The sequence below is a fragment of the Microplitis mediator genome, chromosome 8 (genome assembly GCF_029852145.1).
Source record: "Microplitis mediator isolate UGA2020A chromosome 8, iyMicMedi2.1, whole genome shotgun sequence".
NCBI lineage: Eukaryota > Metazoa > Arthropoda > Insecta > Hymenoptera > Braconidae > Microplitis > Microplitis mediator.
In genome coordinates, this window is record NC_079976.1 from 24016813 (window position 1) to 24044141 (window position 27329).

At 29.4% G+C, this 27329-nt stretch overlaps 1 protein-coding gene across 1 annotated transcript in view; it reads left to right on the forward strand.

Moving 5' to 3' along the window:
* Positions 1-27329, forward strand: part of LOC130673217 (diacylglycerol kinase 1) — a 61094-nt gene that overhangs the window by 28293 nt on the left and 5472 nt on the right. Inside the window, exons 4-11 of the mRNA XM_057478171.1 lie at positions 2703-2837; positions 4593-4806; positions 4898-5059; positions 13773-13895; positions 13971-14020; positions 16584-16658; positions 19888-20125; positions 23988-24193. Coding sequence (XP_057334154.1) covers positions 2703-2837; positions 4593-4806; positions 4898-5059; positions 13773-13895; positions 13971-14020; positions 16584-16658; positions 19888-20125; positions 23988-24193 — 1203 coding nt within the window. The remainder of the gene's footprint in view (positions 1-2702; positions 2838-4592; positions 4807-4897; positions 5060-13772; positions 13896-13970; positions 14021-16583; positions 16659-19887; positions 20126-23987; positions 24194-27329) is intronic.

Consider the following 27329-nt stretch of genomic DNA (forward strand, 5'->3'; position numbering starts at 1 on the left):
AAATTCTTTTTTGTTATTACATCTGTGACTTTGTTTCTTGTGGCACTCATTTATATGCAAGAAAATTTACTATTTCATTAAAGATATCAGGGACTGTTCGCTTAGAACATAGAACTAACTACTTTATATTTTCATCCTCTATCAGAAAAAGGCGTGTTGTAATTATAAGCGAGTTAATTAAAGCCACCCCTTGAAGCTATTCTTGGAAACCAAATTGTTGACTTGAGATTTCTCTTTATATGTAACTTCATCGTTTTTAAGCAATAGTTGTTTAATTATGACCGTTGTAAATAGTCAATTTTCCAAATTTCCTACTTGTCTGTTTGAAAATATACGTATCAATTAAACTTATTTTTTTATTAGTTTGTTTGGGTATCCTTGAATTGATACAAGTATTACTAAATCTGAAATTTTAAACTTCAACTTTATTGTTTCAAGATAACACTGATAGAAAAACTATCTTGATTCAAGAAAAATTTTTTCTTCAAAATGTGGTTCTTGTTTCGAAATTTTCAATTGTTTTAATTCAAGAAATAAGTCCTTGAACCAAAAAATTGAAATTCTCGGATAGAGAAAAAAAATTCTTTGTTTGAGAATTTGATTTTTCGATGAAGCCTTTTTTGTTTTGAAACAAAATTCTGACATATTTCGCTCAAGAATTTCTTGCTCTTGGATTAAGATAGGCAAAATGTAGGTTTAAGACATTACCGACTCGTTTCGAAAATGGCGCGATTTTTAAATCAAGATATCAATTTACTCAGCTTGAAAAAAAACTTTTTTTTTTATTTTAAAAATAAAAAGTTTTAAAGTGATTTTTCAGGACTACATTCATTTACTTCAGATATGTTAAAGTAGAAATTTATTTTAAAAAAAAATTTTTTTTTCATTACTTTAAAAACATCTTCTATCAAGGAATTATTACTTGAACCAAAAATTTAAAGTTCTTAAAATAATAATACGACATTTTTAGTTGAAGACAAGTGGTCTTGCTTGAAGAATTCAATAGTATCGATTGAAGATAATATAGTTTCGGGTCAAGATACAAAATCTATAGAGCCAAGAAAATCTAAATCAAGACAAGAATTTCTTGAAGCAAGACAATTGGTTTTCTTCAGAAATAAATTCTTGGCTCAAGAAAATATTTCTTGAGTCAATATAAATTTTCTATCAGTGAAGAAATCCGATCTAAAATCATGTTGAAAAATCTTGATGGTTCATTTCTCCTTATTGGCTTTAAAACTATTTATTAAATGTAGATATAAGTTTGCTAGAAATATGGAAGTTTTAGAAGAACAGGAATTAGGAATGAAGATCAAAAGACAAATCTATCATTCTATCATTTAAATTAATAAAAATGTGAATGTTAAAAATAAATAATCACTCAAAAATAAAGTACGCAGTGTAAAAATTACAGTAAGTAAAGTTTGTTTGGAGAAAATTTTGAGTAAAAGTTATTCAATTAATGCAAACCAAATTCATTATGAAAAATTATTATACTTCTGTTTCATAAATATTGATTCTTTACAGAGTAATGAGTACTTTCTTGAGGGTTTTTTTTTTTTTTTACTATAAAGATTTATAAGTTAATACATGGACAAAAAAGTATAGTAAAAATTACAATACTATAGTAAAATTTACTAACAGATATGAAAAAATACATTCTGTATTGTAATTATTACTAAACGTTTAGTAAAATTTACTAGTTAGTAATAATTACATAATAAGATATTAAAAATTACTATACGTAATGTATATTTTGCTAAGACGATTATATTTCTTACTATTTGTATGGTAAATTTTACTATCAAGTACTATTAATAAATACAAATTTAAGAAAGTAAATTTTCTAATACAATATAGGATTTGTTACTATACAAAATATTAAAAATTACTATACGCAATGTATTTTTTGCTAACACGATTATATTTTTTTACTATCTGTATAGTAAATTCTACTATGTATAGATAAAATTAAAAGTTGGTGGGGATAGCATATACAAACATGTATTACAAGTTCTGGAACTTTTGTTCAAAGGACACATCGGGCCGTCAGACATTGGAAAGGACTCGCGCGCGGGAGATCAGGGTTCGAATCTCAGTTGAATCAAGTGATTTTTTAAAAAACAAAAATCCAAACCAACACCAATACAGATGATAGAAATAATAATAATAATAATCAATAATAATAAAAAGTTGAAAAACTATTAAAAATTTAATTTTTTTTTTTTCCATTCTAATATAGTAAAATTTACTAAACGACTTAAAATATGCTAATCTGTTTATGAATTTTTCATATAAATCATAAGCGTTTCAAGATTACTATCCAAATTTAATAATTATTCTCATATTTTTTAGTAAAATTTACTAAATTTTTTTCTCCGTATAGGAATATGTATAAACGCCAAAATTTTTTTCTTTCCTTTATATTTTTGGTTTATTCTTAATTAGGAATCTTAGTATAATTAATGGTAGAGAGCTTTATCTGTTTAATTTATCATTTATTCTGAATAATTTACAAACTATTCCGATTATTACTGAAGTTTCAGATCTTAATCCTGATAGGTTCATTAAAATTTTCAGCAATGTATAAATCAAAATTTTCAAAATACTAGGCTAATTATGTCTTCTGAGTATTGTTCACTTACATTCTGTTATCAATTTTCAAATTTACAAATATAACAGGAATTTCTATCTACTTTCAGGACATCGATTATGAAGGGTTTCGAAAATTTTTGGATACATACCTTGAAGTTGCCGCACCCGATGACCTTTCCCGCCACCTTTTCTTATCATTTATCAAAAAAAATACAAGAAATGTTGACAGCAAAGCTTTTAAGGTAATAATCACATCATTATAACTTGATTTATAATTTTGCGAGTAACTCGTTCTCAATACAATTGTATATTGCATGGCAAGGGATGAAACAAGACGATTTCAGACGAGGACAAAGTAGACTGCCCGAGCTGATATATAGCGAGGGCTGATATCACTCGACGTCTGAGATCGTGTTTTATCCCATTTCTGGAATGAAAGTAGACATTTTACTCGGTTTTCGGTAAATTTTATAAAGTCTAACCTCAAAATAAATAAATTTTTCTTGATCCCCGACCCGAAAGTACGGACTTGCTGGCTGCTTCTTGCTCCAGAAAGAACGATTTTTGTGGCTTACACGAATTACAGCGCGCTCTGGTGGACTACGTTTATTTTCTGGCTCAGTCCTGTAACTATATTCATAAGCGCGCTTGTGTCAGTATACTCACACTATGAGTTATACACTATAAAGTGTATAGTATACAGTGCCGGCGTACTGACAGCTCAACATAACCAACAACATAACCAACACTGATCATTTTAAATCGTGATAATAATTATAATTTTTAAGAGTTAATGGCTTTCAACGATTATAACCGTATGAAAATTTTATTAATTAATTAAAAAAAATTAAAACTTCAATTGAAAAAAGGAGAACGTAGTTGTAATTTCACCGAGGTATATAATTTTAAAAAAATTACTTGCAATTGATATCAATCAGGAGTTAAACGAAATTTGTTGAATAAATTTTAGCCTATAATATTTGAAAATTGGAATTATAAAATTGACATGAAGATTATACTGAAATTTATTTTACAAATTTCGTTCAGCTTCCAATTGAAATCAACTGTAAATAATATTTTTTTAAATCTATATCTTAGCGAAATTACGACTATGTATTCCCTTTTTTACTTAAGGTTTTAATTTTTTTTTAATTAATTAATATAATTTTGATACGGTTATGACAATTGAAAATTTTTAAAAATTGGGGGACACTATCTGAGCTCCAGGATAGCCTGCAGGGTCAAATATTTTTCAGATTCTATTTTTTTAGCCCGCCCCGACCAGCAAAACCTCGGCTTTACAAAAGTCGGGCGGGCCGCCCCCTCCCCCCATCTTTGTCCGTATTTCCGTACTTTCGGTTGGAGATCAAGAAAAATAGTATACAACCCACGGCCAAAAAGTTGGATGCTCTGACGCAAGGAATATAGATGCCTCGGCTTCGCCTCGGCATCTATATTCCATGCGCCAGGAAATCCAACTTTCTGGCCTAGGGTAGTAATATACTATTTCCGTAATTTATAATTTGAAAATGGTAATAAATGAAAGCGCTGCATTATATCCCACGATTACAGTGAATTTAACGTAATTTGTAACGAAAATTTCTTTCCGTGTATATACATCATACATGCAGATGTAAGAGCGCATGCGTTGTAGTTTTCTTTTCAAGGAAGAAAGGACATCCGTTAACTTGGAAATTCAAAGAAATTTCCACGTCTCCGTAGTCGACTCTCTAAATCTGAAACAGTGAAAACCACCGCAAAATAGTGAATAGTCACTGTTTCAGATTTAGAGAGTAACTGTCCGAGTTAATAGAGTTCGACTGAATTCTTTAGTATACGCTGTAAAAAATTGGGAGTGAATTTAGAGTGATTCGGATTTTATTTCAATCCGAATTCACTTCGTCTCTCTGAGTTCCTGAGTTTAAACAATCACTCTGCATACGGAATGAATTATAAAATACTTGTTCAAAAACTATCGTTCGTGTATCGTTTTGTAGGAAATGGCAGTTATGTCATCGACTACAGCATGTGCCGCCATAACATCACATACAACATCCAGCAGTAATGTGAATAGTACAGGACTTCCTGCAGTATCTTCTGAAAGTCATGGGGGTTCATCTCTTGCTGAAAAGTTCCATGGATTAACGGAAAAGTTTCAAGCTTTGGGTCATCACAGAACCGACAGTGAAGCATCTGCTCGAGCTAGAACAGGTAATGGAGCGAAAATTGAAAAAATATTATGGATTTTTGTTTCCTAAACAGTTGGTGAAGTCAAAATCCTTTATTTCTTTTCCTATCACAGGTAGTGTTCATCCAATGTTGACAATTGCTCATACGTCATACAGTTGTCACGATGTTTTGGAAAAAAAAAGCACTGATAGCAGCCCCAGTCACAGTCAAATGTCACGCAATTCATCGCGAAAATCGAATAATTCTTTGCTCGTTAATAATGGGAAGCTAGAAGGTAAAATACTTTCATTTAAGTTTATTCAACTTTTTTTTTACGCTGTCTAAATTCGATAAAATTATTAAAAATATTTAAGTAAAATTTTGAACGGTAAAAGTATTTTTCATGAACAAATACTCGAATTGAGTAATTTTTTTCTAAAATTAACATAATAGTTATTATTTTAAGAAAACTATTGTTTCACTTTAGTAATAAATTTCTAAAAGCATCAATTACTTACCCTGGTAAACAAAAATTGTTAAAAAACCGTAGAAAAAGCGGTGACTATTCTAAATTTGAAAACTATTCTAATTTTGAATTTTTTTTCGGTAAGAGAGTTGAAAATCCAACAAAATGACCCCCTAACACCTAAGATTATCATAACTATATTCAAAGTTATATCCTTTTTAAGCAAAAATTATAACTCAGGAAGGAGTGGAGATAAAGAGCTAAAAATTTAGCTCAAGACTTTTTTCTACATGTATGAAAACATATTAAAAAATCAAAAAAATCAAAAGGGTCACGGTCGCAATGTCGTTGAATTGAGATGGAATGACCCGTAGACAGTAGAGTATTTCACGGGTGTTTTCCGTTCATTTTCATATTTTTACAGTGTAAAAATCCTTGAATAATATTATAAATTGTATCTCTAAAGTTCAGTAATAATTTAGTGTTTTCTTTATAAAATTTGCTGCTTGATTACTAAAGAATATGAAAGAATTCTTTATGATTTGCATTAGAATTTCTTACTAAAATATATGAAATATTAATATATTTTCGAGACTCGTTTTCTTCGTGTATTCTGTATAACATTTAATAAAAAGGCATGTTTAATAATATTTTTTTGATCAAAACAAATTTTTTCTCAGTATTAAGAAAATACCCGGGTCGAAAAATTTGATCTGATTTTAGTTTAACTGGACTGTATTTGGACTACTTGGTCTGTTATTGAACTTCGATAAAAATTTTAATCTGTTATTGATCTACCCGGACTGAAAAATTTGACCTGATTTTAGTCTGATTGGACTATTTGATCTGATTTTGATCTTTTATGAAAATTTTAAGTTTTTTTCAACCTGCTACTTTAAAAAACAAACGCGTTACGAGCAGACTAAATTAGATTAATTCGTGAACTTTAAAAAATTTTAGTTCTGAAAATTTACAAGAACAAAACTAGATTAAATCATGGACTTATAAAATTTTTATTTATGGGCAATATTTATGAAAAAATATTAAGTAGCAGAATTGATTATGTTTTATTTACTATTTATTTACTATCTTTTGTTTAAAAATGTCGGCAGTTAATGAAAATTTGACAGCTTAATTTTTTAGTTGTCTTCATTGAATATTTATATCATTGAATAAAAGTGATAAAACAACTCTTAAAATGTCTAGAATTTTCTCTTATTTACTGGATAAAATTGAAAATATTTTGGCATAAGAAAACATCAAAATTCTTGTGCTACGGAGAAAAATGTTGGCTCGAAATCTACCAATTTTTATTATGCTGTCGACCAAACTTAAAACAGAAAGTAAAGTATCCAAAAAACTACTTTGCTCTTATAAAAATTATTATGCTGCATCAAAATTATTATAATGTATGGAAGTAATTGATATTGAAGTCATCGAGAAGTTTCTCACGCGTAATAAGTAATGTGATACAGTATAATCATTTTTTGTAAGAACACGATAATTTTTTGGATGCTTTACTCCCTGTTTCAAGTTTAGTCGACAGCATTGTAAAAATTGGTAGGTTTCGAGCCAACATTTTCTCTCTGTGACATCTTATTATCGAAGCGCATTAGCATGTTTTAAATACCAAGAAAATTAAAATAAATTATCAAATCTAGATTATTATTATTGTTATTTATATTAATAAAAAGTCCTGTATTTGTCCTTAAAAACAATTGAACACAGACCAATAATTATAATAAAAAAGTCTGTTTGTAGTCTAAACGCGATTTAAAACAGACTAAATATCATACGAAAATAAGTCTGATATTAGCCTGGATAAGGAATAGTTCGGGCAAAAACAGATTAAATTCTTATATAAAATAAATACGATTTATAAACTTGAATTAAAGGAAAAATATTTGAATTTATCATTTATTTTAAAACAGATCTAATTTTTTGACCCGGGTAAATAAAATACACTAATAAAGAAATTATTTTACTCGATTGAAGAGAATAATTTCTTGGCACTACTTAAGTAACTGAAATACTTAAATCAAACATTTCTTCTTAAAAATATACTTTTCATTCTCTCAGTGTATATAGGAATAGATATGAAGAGGAAGTTTTGAGTAAAGAGTCAAAATTTTCACATCATCACATCAAGCTGACCTTTAATATTTACCGTTTGATGATAAACGTCTGTGTTTATTTCTATTTTTAACATTTATTTTGAATACACGAGGTCGCCTGTCAGTCTTTTTCTGATTTTTAATTAATCTTTAAATCTATTAACAAAACTACACAAAACTTCAAAATCTATATCCTTGTAATTTCTTGTATATTCTTAGATTTATATCCAAACTAAAGCACAGCATACACAACTTTCTGGACTGAAGCACTCGTCATCCCCACATTTATAAATAGATTAATCTGCATGCGTGACGTCATTGATACTAAAATTATATTTAATATAAAGTATGAATGAGTATAAAATTTTATACAAACGCTAACTCAGTACTCTCAGCTACCGATTGCAATGCAACAAGTGTGTTTAGTATCGTATCAATTCGCTAAAGTTCTTTCTATATTTTCTTACCGGAACTTGTTTTAAATCTGCATGAACGTTCGAGTCGTTTATCGTTAATTTTAATATCAATATTTTATATTTATAATTTTAATTCAACCGTAAAACATTAATGTTTATTAAATTATGAATACTGCAATTGATTATTGACTTCAGTGAATTTTATTTCCTCCGGTATGAATACTTATAAAAATTTTATTTTATTTATCGATATTTCACGGTTTTTGGTGTTTGTATTGAAACCCGTATGAAAAAACCATATACTGTCGATAATATATAAAAAAATATATAGTAAATAACTGAACATATATGGCGGCAAAATTATTAATATTGATTAATATATGATTTATCATATATAATAATTTATACGTTTAATATTATAATAATCCATATCATTTATAATATATGTAATTATATACATGTGATATTGTATCAAAAATTATATGTCCGCTTGATATATTAATTTATAACGTAAAATATATGTTTCATCTTATAAATTAATTTATAATTTCAATATTATTATCATCCATATAATTTATAATATATGTAATTGTATACATATGATATTACATCTCAAATTATATTCTCGTTTTATATATAAACTTATAATTTCAATATTATAATAATTTCGATATTATTATACATAAATACTTTAAAAAATACACTCATACCAAAAATTAAAGGAACAAAAAAATTTTAGAAATTTTTTAGTGATTTTTGCAAGACCGTAACTTCATGAAAAATAATCGTATCGAGATTTAAAAAAAAGCATTTTATAGCTTGAAATCTCTAGTTTTATATTTGTGCCAATATATATAAACATATATCTATATAAATATATATTTACATACATTTATACAAATATATGTGAACATATATTTATATAATTATAAATTTACATGTATAAATATTATATGTCAGTCATATAATTAAATCGTATATCTTATCATATAACTTAAAGTATAGTATAATAAAATATTATAAGCAATGTTTATAAGTTAGCATGTAAAAAAAATATATTACCAATATATATGTTGCAAATTATAAAATCATATAATATTTCGGCAAAATTTTGTATATGGCTCCATTTATGGTTTCTTATAATTCCATATAATTTATCATATAATTTAAATTATACTGAAGCTCATATATTGCTTTTTCATACGGGAAGCAATAACCCTAGTAGCAATTTTGTCAAAGCCTTGTACCAGCCTGGATCAAGATACTTTAAAAAGATTTTCGATCAAGAATTGTACAAGAATTGGTCCAGATTCTTGACCAAGATTATTGGTCAAGACTTGAGCCAGACTGTAGTCAGAATTTGTCAAGAATTTGACCAGAAATCTGGAGCTGTCTATTGCTAAACTTTGGGACTATCCTATATAGAGGTTCTCATTCTACATTAGTTTCATTTATAATTCTGTAGTCGAGAAATGAGTTCTCTGTAGAAAATGAATCTAGTTTTTTTAAAAATGCGAGCGACAGCTTATTGAATTCGTCATTAAATTTAACAAGACATTTTTTTTTACAAATAAAAATAGCAATTTTTATAAGTCAAAATCAAATAGAAAAAACGAGAGACTCTGATTATTAGCAATAACTCAAAAATTAATAGAGGAAGCGTAAAATTAAAAAACGATTATTAAAGAAGAAGCAATTTTCTATTTGTCACAACTTTCGGAATTCTATTCCCATTTTTTATAATTTTAATTATTCATCTTAATCTATTCAAAAACTTCCGAAATTTTTTAAGTGCTAGAAAATTCTGAAAATCAATTTTTCTAGGCATTACTACAAACTCAATGCGTAATTTAAAAAAATAACATTTTTAAACTTGTTGACTCAACTATAAATGAGAACCACTGCAATACTATACTTTTTACATTCAAGTGGAAAGGAGGGAAATAGGTGCGCGCTCGTCGTCTTTTGCGTTTCTCGCGCAAGTCTATGTCAAAACTCTGGGTCAAGAATCTGGTCAAATTCTGGTCACAGACTGGCCCAAGTCTGCAGCCAGTCTGGATAAAGATTCTTGATCAAGTGTCTTGGTCGAGAATTGTACAATTCTTTACAAAGTGCTTCTCCAAGTATCTTGCCAAAGAATCTTGCCCAATTCCATTGCTACTAGGGAAGTTCTTGAGTACTAGTAAAGTTTCATGAGATCATCAAAATATTTTAATTATTTTTCTTCTCACTCTGTATACACTGAAATAAAAGTGTACATTTTCAAGAAAAAACGCTTGATTTACCCGTGTAAAAAAAATTTGTTTAAAAAAAATTCCAAAAAAGTTCCGCATGTGGAACTTCTAGCCATGAAACAGATTAGAATTTCGAATAGAACTTTTTTGGAAGGGTAGTAATTTTGATGGTAAAAAAAAATTTTTATGAGCAAATTTAGAGTCAAAAAAGGACGTTCGTAAAACTTTTTTTGAATTTTTTATGGACGTTTTTTTTAGTTCTATAAAAAATTCAAAAGTAGTGATTTTTGAACTATTTTGGCATGTTTCTAGAAAGTCTTTATTCTACACGGAGAAAAAAGTATAGTAAAAATTACAATACTATAGTAAAATTTACTAACCGATATGAAAAAATACATTCTGTATTGTAATTATTACTAAACGTTTAGTAAAATTTACTAGTTAGTAATAATTACATAATAAGATATTAAAAATTACTATACGTAATGTATATTTTGCTAAGACGATTATATTTCTTACTATTTGTATGGTAAATTTTACTATCAAGTGCTATTAATAAATACAAATTTAAGAAAGTAAATTTTCTAACACAATATAGGATTTGTTACTATACAAAATATTAAAAATTACTATACGCAATGTATTTTTTGCTAACACGATTATATTTTTTTACTATCTGTATAGTAAATTCTACTATGTATAGATAAAATTAAAAGTTGGTGGGGATAGCATATACAAAGATGTATTACAAGTTCTGAAACTTCTGTTCAAAGGACACATCGGGCCGTCAGACATTGGAAAGGACTCGCGCGCGGGAGATCAGGGTTCGAATCTCGGTTGAATCAAGTGATTTTTTAAAAAACAAAAATCCAAACCAACACCAATACAGATGATAGAAATAATAATAATAATAATCAATAATAATAAAAAGTTGAAAAACTATTAAAAATTTAATTTATTTTTTTCCATTCTAATATAGTAAAATTTACTAAATGGGATAGTAAAATTTACTAAACGACTTGTAAAATATGCTAATCTGTTTATGAATTTTTCATATAAATCATAAGCGTTTCAAGATTACTATCCAAATTTAGTAATTATTCTCATATTTTTTAGTAAAATTTACTATATTTTTTTCTCCGTGTACAAAAGATGCAAAAGAATGGATTTTGGAAAGTTTTTGAATCGCCTTTTTTAGTCCATAAAAAAGTCAAAAGTGTTGATTATGGAACTTTTTTGCAATGTCCACATAAAATTCCAAAAAATTTCCAAGAACGTCCTTTTTTGACTCTAAATTCGCTCATAAAAACTTTTTTTTTACCATTAAAGTTACTAACGTTCCAAAACAGTTCTATTTAAAGTTCTAATCTGTCTCATGTTTATAAGTTCAACATGCGGAACTTTTTTGGAATCTTTTTGGAACGAATTTTTTTCACACGGGTAAGTAAGTAAGAACCTACGAATTATTCTTATCGAATTGAATCAAACTATTCGATTCAAACTTCAAATCAAATGATTCGAACTTTTGAATTATTTGTAGTCATTCGTAAGTTTTAAAATAATCCGTAAATTTTCTTTTAAACCATTCTAAATTGTAACATTTATTCCAATAATAGAAAAAATTATTTTTGGTAACTTTAAAAACAAGCTCTTCATGAAAAATAAATTGAAAATTCGAAAGCTGATCAGAATTTTCTCTATTCGAATCGAGTAATTTGTAAAGTTACAAGTAATTCAAAAATCGTCGAATAATTAGAAAAGCTTCGAATGATTCAATTTTAATTTAGAATCGAATAATTTGATTGAATTATATTTTATTTGAACACGATTCACACACCCCGATACTTAATTTATTCAAGTATTTTTATACTTGCTTAATACTAAAAAAAATTTCATTTTGTTAAAAAAATATTATTAGACATACCGCCTTTTTATCTACTGTTGTTCAGATCAGTTTTATCTCTTCACGAACATTTTTTTTAGAAGTAAATAATTTTACCTAAGAGTCGATAAAATTCAAATATTTAATAGTTTCCCATGCAGGAGCTGCCAGAGTTGAATGACGGGGCCCTACTTGGCCCAGCACTGGGGAACCTAGCTTTGGCACACCTATATTGGCGCATGCTTGGCTCAAGATTGGGTACTCAGTCCTGGCCGTTACAATGATTACCCGAGCTTGGGCCAAGACTGGGTTCCCCTGCCTTGGCCGTCCAATGGTAACCCAGACTTGGGCCAGGTAGGATTACCCAAGTTCAGCTATATCTATGGTTTAATAAGTAGATCATATAAATGTATCAGTTCAACATTAGTAGGCTCGTCCGGTAGCTACCGTTCGGACCCAGTAATCAAAAGGACGGCAGTTCACGCCCAGAGCCCAGCAGAATTTTCACCTAGTTTTTTTCACATCATTTACCTCCCTTAGACAGTTTAAACGTTAATGATCATGAACTAACATTTTAACTTAATTGAAGAAATGTTCGCCTGCTTAAAAGTCATTGATGCTTTTATAAATTTTTTACTAAAGTGAAGCAATAGTTTTTTAAAAATACACGGAAAGAAAATTATGGCAGCAGTTCCCATAATTTTGTGAAATTTTTTCCTATACCATCATAGGAATTACGACCATAAATTATGGGAGCGGTTCCTATAATTATAGGAATGTTTCCCATAATTATAGGAATAGTTCCTATAATTTATAGGAATACTTTCTATAATATTATAGGAATCATTCCCATAATATTATGGGAATAGTTCCTATAATAGTATGGAAACTATTCCCATAATATTATGGGAATGATTCCCATAATGCAATTGGAATGGTTCGTATACCATTATGGGAATCATTCCCATAATATTATGGGAATAGTTCCCATACTATTATAGGAACCATCCCTATAATATTATGGGAATGGTTCCCATATTATCATGAAAAAATTAATTTAAAGAAGTGTGGTAATCACTTTTGCAATACACAGAAGTATTATTAAACATAAAAACAAAAATTCAAACATTGAAAAAAAAAAATCATATTTGGCAAAAAAACATTAAAATTTTTAACAAGAATTTTTTGTCAGCACAAAACATTCAAGAAAATTCAAATTTTGGGAAATTTCTACACTATTGTGCAAAAAAAAATTTTATGATATTATAGGGATGGTTCCCATAACATTATGGGAATAGTTCCCATAATATTATAGGAATAGTTCCTATACCAATATGGGAACCATTTCCATAATAGTATGGGAATGATTTCCATACCATTATGGGAACCATTCCCATAATGGTATGGGAACCATTCCCATATCATTATGGGAACCATTCCCATAACAGTATGGGGAATATTCTCATACTATTATGGGGATGGTTCCCATAATATATGGGAACCATCCCTATAGTAGTATAGGTTCTATCCCCATACCATTATGGGAACCATTCCTATATCATTATGGGAACCATTCCCATATCATTATGGGAACCATTCCCATAATGGTATGGGGAATATTCTCATACTATTATGGGGATGGTTCCCATAATATATGGGAACCATTCCTATAGTAGTATAGGTACTATTCCCATACCATTATGGGAACCATTCCCATAATGCATAGTAAAACTTCCCATAATTTTCTTTCCGTGTAATAACTATTAATTCAATTTTAGAAGAAAACTACTTACTTTGAGTGTTCACGGAAACAAGAAAAATCATTACTTGAATTTAATTTTTTTTTATCGAAGTGAAAGAATTTATGTGAAATTTAATGTCTTCTTTAAATTATAGAAATAAAACATCTCGTGCGGAAACAAAGTACTATTGATGTTCACACGGTTAAAGTGAGTTTGAAAGATATCGTATGCTATCTTTCATTACTTGAAGCTGGTAGACCAGAGGATAAACTCGAATGTAAGAAATAAATATGATAATTAGAAAATATTTTGAATATTGTTTAATGGCTTTTTTTTCTTTTTTTACTAATAGTTATGTTTAGACTGTATGATACTGATGGAAATGGTGTTCTCGATACTAATGTAAGTTTTAGTGTTAAAAAAATATATTTTTTTTGTACTAACTGCTTAGAAAGTTCAATTTTCGAACACTGTACAAAGTGCTGAAAGTGGCCAATTTTTTTAGTCCGAATTATTCACTTTTTTTAGTAGATTACGGTAAGTGCTTCACTAATTTATGATTTTATTCTACTTCAACAAAACAAAGACAATGTAACAACTACTTATTTAACTACGACCGAGGACGCGGCAACATCCAAGTTGACAAAAACGCCAGTACGAATTCTAAATCAAGTTGAAAAAAAAACTTAATTTGTTATTTACAAGCATTTATGATTAAAAATTCCGATTAAATCCGATTGAATCTCATTGAAATTCAATCGGATTCAAATATTCCATCAGAATTAATCGAGAGTGTTGCAAGTATCTGATTGAATTTCAATCGAATCCAATCGAAAAAAAAGTCTATTATACTCTCTTAAAATGAACCAGTGAAATTTCACTGATTTTCCAGTGAAATCCACTGATTCTCCAGTGAAATCCACTGGTTCAACCAGTGATACGCCGGTGTACTACATAAATATAAACACAATAGGTTAAATTAATTTTATTTTATTATAAACGTTTATTTATAAACAAAGTGAAGTCAAACAAAAAGCGTCTTAATAACAATTATATTTAATTAAAAATTATTTAGTAGTAAAATAAATAATATTTATTAGGATTTATAAATATTTAATTTGTTTCCATTTTCAATGGGCTTTTTATATTGTTCAATTTTTAAATTATGTCATTCATTTTTGAGGTTAGCTCCAAGCTATTTAAATTACTCCAAAGTTATTTATTTTTAAACTCTGTAAAAATTGTGTCATATAATTATTATTGTTATATAAAAGTTAGTTAAAACATTACATGAAGATAATCAATAAATATTACTTATTTATTGACATAATAAAACACTTAAATATACTCATGTACAGAATGCTACTGTACCCGCGCGCTTACATATTTTTAGTTCACTGGTTGAAACCAGTGAGCGCGACGTTCACTGATTCAACCAGTGAAATTCACTGTTTCAACCAGTGAGCTTTTAGTCACTGGTTAAACCAGTGAACTTCACTGGTTGAATCAGTGGAATTTCACTGGTTCATTTTAAGAGAGTACTTCGATTAAATCCAATTGAAATTTTTCAACCAAATTGAATCGGATTTAATTAGAAAATAATAAAATTTTTTATCGATCATTTTCTCGATTGAATTTGACAGAAGCTCAATCGGGAATTTCCGATTGGATCCGATTAGAATTGTAACTCAGATTTAATCAGAGTTTCTAATCAGGAATTATAACACAATGCTTCACTCTGTTCACAAAAATTGTCTTTAATTCTACAAAAAAATTTTAAAAAATATGTATCTTCCGTGATTGAGTTTTAATTCCCTTTGAATTGAACTTTCTTAGTGGATAATTCAAAGAATTCATTAAATGTCTTGAAGAAATGGTGGCTCTGACAATCGTGACTTTTAACATTTACCTTTTGAATTCAGGATACATCTAATTAACAGGGGTTCGCACTTATCTTTCTGTTACACTCAAGTCCACGAACGGTACTATCTTTGTTCCACTTGTGCAGTAAATGGAAACTTTGGCCGAGTTTTTCTTTTAAACAAACGAATATTATCAAATAATTGAAGCGCACTTCACTAGATTAGACAGTAGAGTGCATTGATGTACAGTCTGTATTTTGTATTTAGAGATTTTGTTTGCGAAAAAAACTCAGCCAACAATATTTGATCACCCCTGTTAAGAAAAACTTTATCACACTGATAGAAAAACTATCTTGATTCAAGAGAAATTTTTTCTTCAAAATGTGGTTCTTGTTTTAAAATTTTTAATTGTTTTAATTCAAGAAATAAGTCCTTGAACCAAAAAATTGAAATTCTCGGATAGAGAAAAAAAATTCTTTGTTTGAGAATTTGATTTTTCGATGAAGCCTTTTTTGTTTTGAAACAAAATTCTGACATATTTCGTTCAAGAATTTCTTGCTCTTGGATTAAGATAGGCAAAATCTAGGTTTAAGACATTACCGACTCGTTTCGAGAATGGCGCGGTTTTTAAATCAAGATATCAATTTACTCAGCTTGAAAAAAAACTTTTTTTTTCATTACTTTAAAAACATCTTCTATCAAGGAATTATTACTTGAACCAAAAATTTAAAGTTCTTAAAATAATAATACGACATTTTTAGTTGAAGACAAGTGGTCTTGCTTGAAGAATTCGATAGTATCGATTGAAGATAATATAGTTTCGGGTCAAGACACGAGAGTTATCCATCGAAGATACAAAATCTATAGAGCCAAGAAAATCTAAATCAAGACAAGAATTTCTTGAAGCAAGACAATTGGTTTTCTTCAGAAATAAATTCTTGGCTCAAGAAAATATTTCTTGAATCAATATAAATTTTCTTTCAGTGCATGAACTATAGTCATGCTCATGTTAAAATTTCACGATTTTCTAATGAGTTGCCGATTTCTCTAAAAGTCACACAAAATATTATCATATTGTATTTAACTTATATTTTTTTTATCAGGAAATGGATTGCATTGTCAATCAAATGATGAACGTTGCAGAATATCTTGGATGGGACGTATCAGAATTAAAACCAGTAAGTTGAAATAATGAAAACGAAAATATATCAAACTAGAAAAAAAAGAGAGCACTATTTACTTTATATAGATATTTTATGGTCCTACAAAAAATTACATCTCGAGTTATTAACTCATGAAAAGTAAATTTAAAAAACGATTTTGTCAGTTTTTCGTTTATTTCGAACAATTTTTCTTCAGTTGACGGTTAATCTTTTCATATTCATTTTTACATTTCCACTACTAGAATAACAGTTGAATTCAATCAATTTGGACAGTTGGTCTATGGAGAAGCGGAAATTTCCTGAAAATTCCGACTTATCAAATGCCTCTTCTCCTTTGAAAAGTAAACTACAACGCATGCGCATCTCTATGTACATGAATAATACAGATATAAATATACACACACACAGACACACACACATACACATTGGGGTGTCCGTTATTTACAAAATTAGATTTTTTTACTTGGGTATGATATAAATCATATATTTGTGATCCAAAAATAATAAAAAAAAATAAAAAAGTTTATTCTAATGCCGTTTAACCCTGCATCAGTAATGATACATTCTCATTTCAGTACAATGAAAAAAATGTAATTACTTGCTTAAAAATGAGTGTACAGTAATGACTAATACATAGTTTCGTAGGAAATTTCCCGCTCTTCAAAAAAGGTCTCTTATGTTTTTTTCGTGAATCCAACTGTTTAAGAGATATTGAAGGTCAAAGTTACATTTGTTTAAAAAAATTTGCGTTTTTGTTTGAAATTTTATAACTCTCTAACACCTAGACATAAAATTAAGCGCTGTAAACTTTCTTGTAGGAAATTTATTGCTCTTCAAAAAAGGTATTTTACACTTTTTCCCTAAATCCAACCATTTGAGTGATATCGAAGCTCAAAGTTGATAGATTTAAAAATGAATGTTTTTCGATTAAAATTCTATAACTCTCCAGCAAACGAATATTTACGTAGGTTTTTAACAGTTTTTCGTCGGAAATTTACCGCTCTACAAAAATGGTCTCTGTAATTTTTTCGATAACTTCAACCGTTTAAGAAATATTAACGTGCCTTGCATCAATCAAAAAGCTTTATCAAAACTGAGATATTATCATGTGCTCAAGCTCGAGAACTGTAAGAAAGTTTCAGGCTGACCCGCGGAGTCAATCATTGTTCGCATTTTGTAATTACGAACTTGGTATTTTTTTGTTCTTCTTATAATTATTCTATTTTTTGTTTGAAATTATTCTACGACATTAGTTGTGCCAACTTTAGATACAAAAATATGAAAAATCAGATTTGATGTTATTTATTCAACCGCTCACATACTCATGTATTGTTTATTCTCAATACTATTTCTTCGGCTATCCATTGTTGCTCTTCAGCTCCATTCAACTATTAGATAATTTGGACATTACATTACCACATTCTTTTATCTGCATAGGGTCCATATTTTACAATACTACTTACTCATCTTTTGATTCTATCGATAGTTAGTATAATTTTATCTATTGACTCAAATTTATTATCATATTTATAGTTATACCCATCGTCATAACATGCTGAATAATTTTTTGATAATAAATCAAACTATTTTTAAAACTATTTCATAAAATTAATCATAAGAAAATTAATTCTTAATATTCGTAAATTAACTAGCAAGTCTGTGAATACAAGAAAATTTAGACAAGACTGGTATTTAATAGTACCCCTGATTAAACAACTGAATTCGGTCGAATTAAACAGAATTAAATTTTTAATTCAGATAAATTCTGTCTAATTCGGCAGAAAAACCAGAATTCGTCCAAATTAAAACGAATTTAAATAATTCTATTCGGTTAAATTCTGATTTATTCGAAAATAATTCTCCAATTTCTGGTTCTGAATCCGAATTAAACTGAATTAAAACGAATTTGAAATTTTTAAATCGTTTTTATTCTGTTTAATTCAAATTCAAATTTTCAATTCAGTTAAATTCTGTTTAGCAGAATTCGACAGGTCTAACAGAATTAAAATTTTTAATTCGGTCGAATTCAGTTGTTTAATCAGGGACATTGCATAGCGAGTAGGTTATGTGAGTCTTTATCTGAGAAGGGCAATGTTTTTAAGGTAGTACTACCGTTACCACAGGTGTCAAATTAGTGCTATGTGTAATTTGGCTAGAGTAGTATTTTCATTTGGCAACGCCGCATAAAAACTAAAGAGACAGAAATACATTCTGTTTCACTCAACATATGAGTTTATGCGCGGAAATCTATTGCGCATACATTTGTTTATTTTTACACTAATTATCAGTTGCATTGGTGCATGTTTGAATTTCGCGCGCGTCCTAACCTTTTCTGCGGCGTTGCCACATTTAAGTCGACTAGTACTTTTTTCTCAATCATTTATTAATTGTTCTTATCACAGGCTCTGAGTTTATGGTTTTATTTGCACATAATATTCAATCAATTTTTCTCTTTCTATTGATACCAAAATTATAGAAATCTCAACGTCCAGTTTTGTGAAATAAAATAAAGTCTGTGATTTCCCATAAGGATCAATATTAAACGCAAAAATTTATAAATATTAATATCTTTTTTTCAGTGCTCTGTAGGCCTCCAAAAATTTAACTGCTTAATTATGATATTATAAAGTACCAATATGCCAAGTTTCATTAAATTCTGAACGTCAATTCTAAAACCGGTAGTACTACCTTAACACGAGTCGTAGGTGCACATGAGCGCCAGCGAGTGCTTAGTGTGCACCGGAGACGAGTGCTAAGAAAATTGTGATTAACGGATAAAGACTTAACCCACGTGATATGCACTATACTTTATTCAACATTTGTCTGATTTTTGCGAATTATTATGTCAGAAAAGTAAGCCCTAAATCAGGTGGGGATCTATATGATACTAGTTCTTGACTTCTCTCACCACTCATTTCTTATTTATTTTAATTAATAAAAAATAACCAACACATACTCGCATAAACACGCCCACACACACACGCGCGTGCCCGCAAACTCGTACACGCATCCTTCAGTAATTTTTTTTTGTCCACTGAAATTCGTCAGTAGAACCGAAATAATCGGTAGCTGTTACCTCTTCTCTTACAAATAAATTTTACGACCCTGATGCATTAAGATCCGCTTCTGGAAGACCGTTATAACTTCCAGTGGCGCCCTGAAAAAGGACGACCAAGGTAGCAGTACCCCTGTTCCCCCTGTTATATACTAATTAAATAAGAATTCGATTTCTGTTATGTTATAGATTCTCCAAGATATGATGATTGAAATCGATTATGACGCAGATGGAACAGTTTCTTTAGAAGAGTGGAAAAGAGGTGGACTTACAACTATTCCACTTTTAGTACTTTTAGGTTTAGATTCTCATGTGAAAGAAGATGGGAATCATCTATGGAGACTAAAGCACTTTAGTAAGCCAGCTTACTGTAATTTATGTCTTAACATGCTGGTGGGACTCGGCAAAAAAGGATTATGTTGTGTTTGTAAGTAAAAAGAACGTTATTTTGATTCTCAGATGGCACACTTGCGCTAATTCGTATAGAAATAAATTTCAAACAGATATATCGATAAAAACTAATAGTTATTCATAACCCGAGTCGAAATTTAAAACCTATCTCAAGCGTCTCAGGCGTTTAAAACGTATGTCAAGCGTCTTAGACGTTGTAAGCGTGATTAAAACGTTTCAGCTTAAAAACGTACTAAGTGCAATTTTGAGCGCCTAAGTATGGAATAAGCAGGAAGTTGCAGGGATGGCCTATTAGGGTCAACCGTTTTCCTAATTTTTTTTCGAGTGGTCCATTATGCCCCATATATCACATATTGGCTCGAAATATCATAGAGGTCATAACTTGACGGAAAATGGAAAAAAAAATTTTTACCTAATACCCAGTACATGACCTTTTTAATTTTAATCGGAATTAAAAAATTATTGAAAAGTTTTAAACACTCTCTTAACGCCTGAGACGCTTAATTTACGTTTTAAACACCTGAGACTCTTGAGATACGTTTTAAATTTTGACTCGGGAATTGATCAATTTCGTCGTAAAGCTTTTGCACGCCTCGGAAGCGAAGCGGAGAGGTTGTGCTTTATAACCAACCTGTCAAGGTCACACGATTTCCACTCATTAAAGTGCATATATTTTTTTTCTATTACTCTTACACATTATGAAAAACACATCAATATAAAGCTGAAACACTAAGAAATAATCCTGATACTTTTTTTAATTTGTCTAATATGTATTAATATAAAAAAAAGTTCATTAAAAAAAATTTATCATGGACGTCCATTAGTCTGTGGTTCAAAAAAACGGCGTGGTACGGATATCTCGAGAACGACTTGACGAAACTACTTAATTTTTTTTTCAAAATTTTCAGAAATAAGCAAAGAAGGTTCCTTTCGAAAATCACTACTGTAGGCCTTCTCGTTTTTTTAAAAATAAATCATTACGGTTAAAACCGGCAATCTTACATGTAAACAAACACACACTGCCACCATTTTTCATTAGGAATGTTCTCCTTATTTATTTTTTTTTTTTACTTTTATTACCGTATATTTACTAGGATGCTTCGTTTGAGATGACTATTTTTTTTTTCCAAGTCCCATGTCAAAACATCATTGTACACACTGAAAAAAAAAAATTCTCATCAAAGATGAGCTCTTAATTTTAATTTTAAGTACTCGCTAAATGAATTTAAAATTTTCCCATTTGATTAACACGTAAATTTTAATTTTATTTTTTCAATTATCTATAGCTTAACGGCATTTCAAGATATTTGATCGACCATAGGTGGAAATCACAGAGGAATCGTTCCTCTTTGAAAGTGCTTGTAGCTAATTTATGTTTTGTAACCGAACTCACCGGTAAAAAATCTCAAAACCAATTTTTTCTCAAATTTCATGGTTTCTTTCATTTTACTTACAAACCATTAACTTTACGACAAAATTGTACAGGACTTTTTTTGTAGAGAATTTTATTTCCTACAAAAGAAATTATTTAAGTCATTACTGTAGAGCTAGTAGTTTTCGAGATAAATTCAATTAAACATCTCAAAATTTTAAAAGTCGCTGTTTTATCCAAAATTTTAGTACTTTTTGATAAAATTATGGTCGAAGAAATATATAACATATCCTGGTTAGTATATCATCAAAAATATGTCATGTAAAACGAAACTGTCTCCTACTACATTTCCTCCGTCTTTTCTTCACTTAATCCAATCGCCTCTGTTTGACCATCGGAAGCTTTTTTAATTACTTTCTCTTTCAGTACAAAGATAATTGTTTCATACTTTTTATATTTACATATGAATGTGTAATAAGTATTTTTATATTTTGTTCTTATACATTATTTGTGTTTTCAGCAATGATTTTACCAAAAAGTACTAAAATTTTGGATAAAACAGCGATTTTAAAAATTTTGAGATGTTTAATTGGATTTATCTCGAAAACTACTAGCTCTACAGTAATGGCTTACATAACTTCTTTTGTAGGAAATAAAATTCTCTACAAAATAAGTCCTGTACAATTTTGTCGTAAAGTTAATGGTTTGTAAGTAAAATAAAAGAAACCATGAAATTTGAGAAAAAATTGGCTTTAAGATTTTTTACCGGTGAGGTCGATTACAAAACATAAATTAGCTACAAGCACTTTCAAAGAGGAACGATTCCTCTGTGATTTCCACCTGTGGTCGATCAAATATCTTGAAATGTCGTTAAGCTATAGATAATTGAAAAAATAAAATTAAAATTTACGTGTTAATCAAATGGGAAAATTTTAAATTCATTTAGCGAGTACTTAAAATTAAAATTAAGAGCTCATCTTTGGTGAGAATTTTTTTTTCAATGTGTACAATGATATTTTGACATGGGACTTGGAAAAAAAAAATAGTCATCTCAAACGAAGCACCCTAATATTTACCATGGAAATTTCTATGGGAAAAGAGCGGGATATTCAATTTTATTCGAAATTTAACTTTTAAAAAAAAACATAACATGAGCTTTCGAGGCGTGCACTTTTGGATTTTCCAAATTTTTTTTTATAGTTGTGATCTTAAAATAATGGAAATTTAGAAAATTTCGTTATCACTACATAACATTACGTACCGTTGGGTATACTGGTATTGAAACAGTTCTCTTGCCCTAGTAGAAATGATATCGAGTTTTTAGCCAGTAACTAGCCAGTTTAACTAGACTTAAACCAGTAACTGGCCAGTGTAATATCGAGTTTCTGTCAAGTAACTGGCCAGTTTTACTAGAGATCGAGCAAAACATGGCGGCTTCAGTGAAACTATCAATTTTGAATATTGAGGTTATCAAGGGTTATAAAAAATTGTCAAATAAAATAAAAATAGTGTTAAATAAACGATATGACATAAACGTTTAATTTATATTTATTTATATTATGAAATAAATAACATCATTAGATTAATAGAACTGGCATTTTTTTAATTTCAAAAGATACACTACATTTATTTAAAAATGTTTTTGCCGTTATTGGTAGCTCAGGAAGAACTCCAGCTTGCAAAATTTTTAACAGCTCGTCTAAATAACAATCTGCAATATTTGATTTTATCGCCCACAGTCGCAATTCATTTATTGTGTCAACTTTTTTTACCGCATCCATTTTGTAATATATTTTGTAAAATATTTCCACGTTGACATACACAAATTTTAATTAATTCACACTGTTTTTTAATATTTTTTAAAACAACGACGCGTACAGGTTAACAGAAAAAAATAAATAGACACACACACTAGTAAAGGTACAGTGTCGGTGTGACCAATGTTTATGACTTAGTTGTAGGTGGCGCGATTTCGAGTTTTTACTCGATATTAATGGCCAGTTACTGGTTTATATCGAGTGAAAACTCGATTATTTCTACTAGGGTGGAAACATTTTATTTAAATCATTTAAGAATTAATATTTTTGTCATCCTATCTAGCTACTTCAGTAATACGTAACTTGAATTATAATTTCTGTTCACTTTTAACTCTTCGTGAGATAATGTCTTGTATAGATAATTTATGGTTCGTAACACTTCAATATTCCTTTTGTATAGTAAAGTCAACTACACATAAATATACACTAGATTTTTTGTGCCGTTCAGAAAATAAGTTATTAAAAATTACTAGAAAGAGTTTAATAAACTATGTAAATCACAATTATCGAAATGGTGTCACCGAGCGGTCTAAGGCGCAGGTTCGAGAGAGTCTTTGACGCCTTAGACGTAGGGTACATAGGTTCGAGCCAGTGTACTATTCGAATTGGCAAAAATAAGTGTGGTAATCGAAGATTCAGTAGATATACGTAACGAATGGGATAAAACTTTGATTCTATTTTGTTTACAGTTTGTAAGTATACAGTCCACGAAAGATGTGTTCAACGAGCTCCAGCATCTTGTATTGCAACTTATGTTAAAAGTAAAAAAACATCACAAAGTATGGTTCATCACTGGGTTGAAGGAAATTGTCATGGGAAATGTTCCAAATGTAGAAAGACAATAAAAAGTTACAACGGAATAACTGGACTGCATTGTCGATGGTGCCAAATTACTGTGAGTCAAAATAAAAACGAATATTATATAATATATGAGCTCACCATAATTGATAAGACAATTAAAGTTAAAGTCTAGAAGTGTAGTTTCCATTACACAGAAAAAAATATATAGGAATGGTTACTGTGCTACACAAGAATGATCGTAAAGTATGTAAAAATTAACCTTAGCACATTACTAGTTCTCGTTATCATTAGAATAGGTCGTTTTTACATACGACTGAGTACGATCCAACATAGCAACCATTACTATGTTACACATTATGTCGAAAACATGACTGGTTATCGTCTTCACAGTCACCATTAGAGACGCGAGGGGTCCCGTCATTGACATTTTTTTTGGTCACCGGACGGTCACAGGACCGTCACACGACCGTTTGTTAAATGACGGACCAAGCGACAATGCTGCCATCTAGTGAATTTCTAACAACTTATCTTAGCATATAAATACTAATATTTAATGCTTAAAAGCTATAAATCGGAATATATTTTATGCAATGGTTTAAATAATTGAAATTAATACGAATATTCTCTAAAAGATACAAAATATTATTCATTTAAAAAAAAGATATCGTTATTAACCTTAAACATGAAACTATATGAAATCTAGAAGATAAAGATGTAATAATAACTATTAAATAAACCATGGTTAAAAAAGAGAATTAAAAAGGATTAAGCCATGTAACGTGGCCATTAAAGAGAGGATTGGCAGTATTAAAAAGGATTAAAAATGTTGAAAAATTAATTCTTTTTAATCCTTTTTAATTCACTTTTTTAACCAGGGGAGAAACTTTTGTGATAATAATAAAATGATTTATGTCATTTCATATTTATTGCATCATTGAATGGTTGAAAGTTATTTAAAAAGACAATTTTAAAATGGTACATGAAAAAATTATTTTTATTCGACTTTAAAATGATTACCTGTAGAAGCTAAAACTGAAATATCTCGGTAAATTTCGGTAATACAATGATCCATTTCTTTTATAATTTTCATTTGAGAATAAATTATAATTGAAAATTTTCGTCACAAATGCCTATATAGATGCAAATGACCAAATTCATGACGGTTTTTAATGCCCGGGTCAAAAAATTAGATCTGTTTTAAAATAAATGATAAATTCAAATATTTTTCCTTTAATTCAAGTTTATAAATCGTATTTATTTTATATAAGAATTTAATCTGTTTTTGCCCGTACTATTCCTTATCCAGGCTAATATCAGACTTATTTTCGTATGATATTTAGTCTGTTTTAAATCGCGTTTAGACTAAAAACAGACTTTATTTTCTATAATATTTGATCTGTGTTCAATTGTTTTTAAGGACAAAAACAGCACTTTTTATAAATATAAATAATAATTATAATAATCTAGATTTATTAATTTATTTCAATTTTCTTGGTATTTAAAATATGCTAATGCGCTTCCATAATTAGATGTCACAAAGAGAAAATGTTGGCTCGAAACCTACCAATTTTTACAATGCTGTCGACTAAACTTGAAACAGGGAGTAAAGCATCCAAAAAATTATCGTGCTCTTACAAAAAATGATTATAATGTATCACATTACTTATTACGCGCGAGAAACTTATCGATGAGCTTCAATATCAATTACTTCCATACATTATAAGAATTTTGATGCAGCATAATAATTTTTTATAAGAGCATAGTAATTTTTTGGATACTTTACTTTCTGTTTCAAGTTTGGTCGACAGCATAATAAAAATTGGTAGATTTCGAGCCAACATTTTTTTCCGTAGTACAAGAATTCTGATGTTTTCTTGTGCCAAAATATTTTCAATTTTATCCAGTAAATAAGAGAAAATTCTTGACATTTTAAGAGTTGTTTTATCACTTTTATTCAATAATATAAACATTCAATGAAGACAACTAAAAAATTAAGCTGTCAAATTTTCATTAACTGCTGACATTTTTAAACAAAAGATAGTAAATAAATAGTAAATAAAATATAATCAATTCTGCAACTTAATGTTTTTTCATAAATATTGCCCATAAATAAAAATTTTATAAGTCCATGATTTAATCTAGTTTTGTCCTTGTAAATTTTCAGAACTAAAATTTTTTAAAGTTCACGAATTAATCTAATTTAGTCTGCTCGTAACGCGTTTGTTTTTTAAAGTAGCAGGTCGAAAACAGCTTAAAATTTTCATATAAGATCAAAATCAGATCAAATAGTCCAATCAGACTAAAATCAGGTCAAATTTTTCAGTCCAGGTAGATCAAAAACAGATTAAAATTTTTATCGAAGTTTAATAACAGACCAAGTAGTCCAAATACAGTCCAGTTAGACTAAAATCAGATCAAATTTTTCGACCCGGGTGTGACCGTAAATTTTGCATCAATTCTCCAAAAATGCTTTATTAAAAAATTCTGTCAAAAACGTCTATATAGATGCAGATGTCGGAATTTGTGACCGTTTGAAACGTAACGGTCGGTCTAGCATCACAGAATTTTTTAAAATTATGTGACGGTCTCAAGACGGTCCCTATGACCGTTTCCTGACCGAAAATAAAAATGACGGTCATTCCGCATCTCTAGTCACCATTCGCTTTCCAGATAATACAGGTTCCTTTCAGCAGTTGATGTGTTACTATATAAAATAGGTATAGATCCTGTGTGGGGATGCGAAAGACTCCCGGGACAAATGCGTTCCATTGTCGTTCAGCATAGTGACCATTCCTGTGCTGGACAGGAACTGTTGCTTTCAGTCACATATCTTAGTGCTGTGTACAACATTAGTGTCCGCTAAACAGTAGTCAGACATGTGACTGAACGCAACAGTTCCTGCCCAGCACAGGAATGGTCACTAGGCTGAACGACAATGGAACGCATTCGTCCGGGGAGTCTTTCGCATCCCCACACAGGATCTATACCTATTTTACATAGTAACACATCGACTGCTGAAAGGAACCTGTATTATCTGGAAAGCGAATGGTGAATGTGAACACGATAACCAGTCATGTTTTCGACATAATGTGTAACATAGTAATGGTTGCTATGTTGGATCGTACTCAGTCGTATGTAAAAATGACCCATTCCTAGTATAACGAGAACTAGTAATGTGCTAATATTAATTTTTACATACTTTACGATCATTTTTGTGTAGTACCGTAACC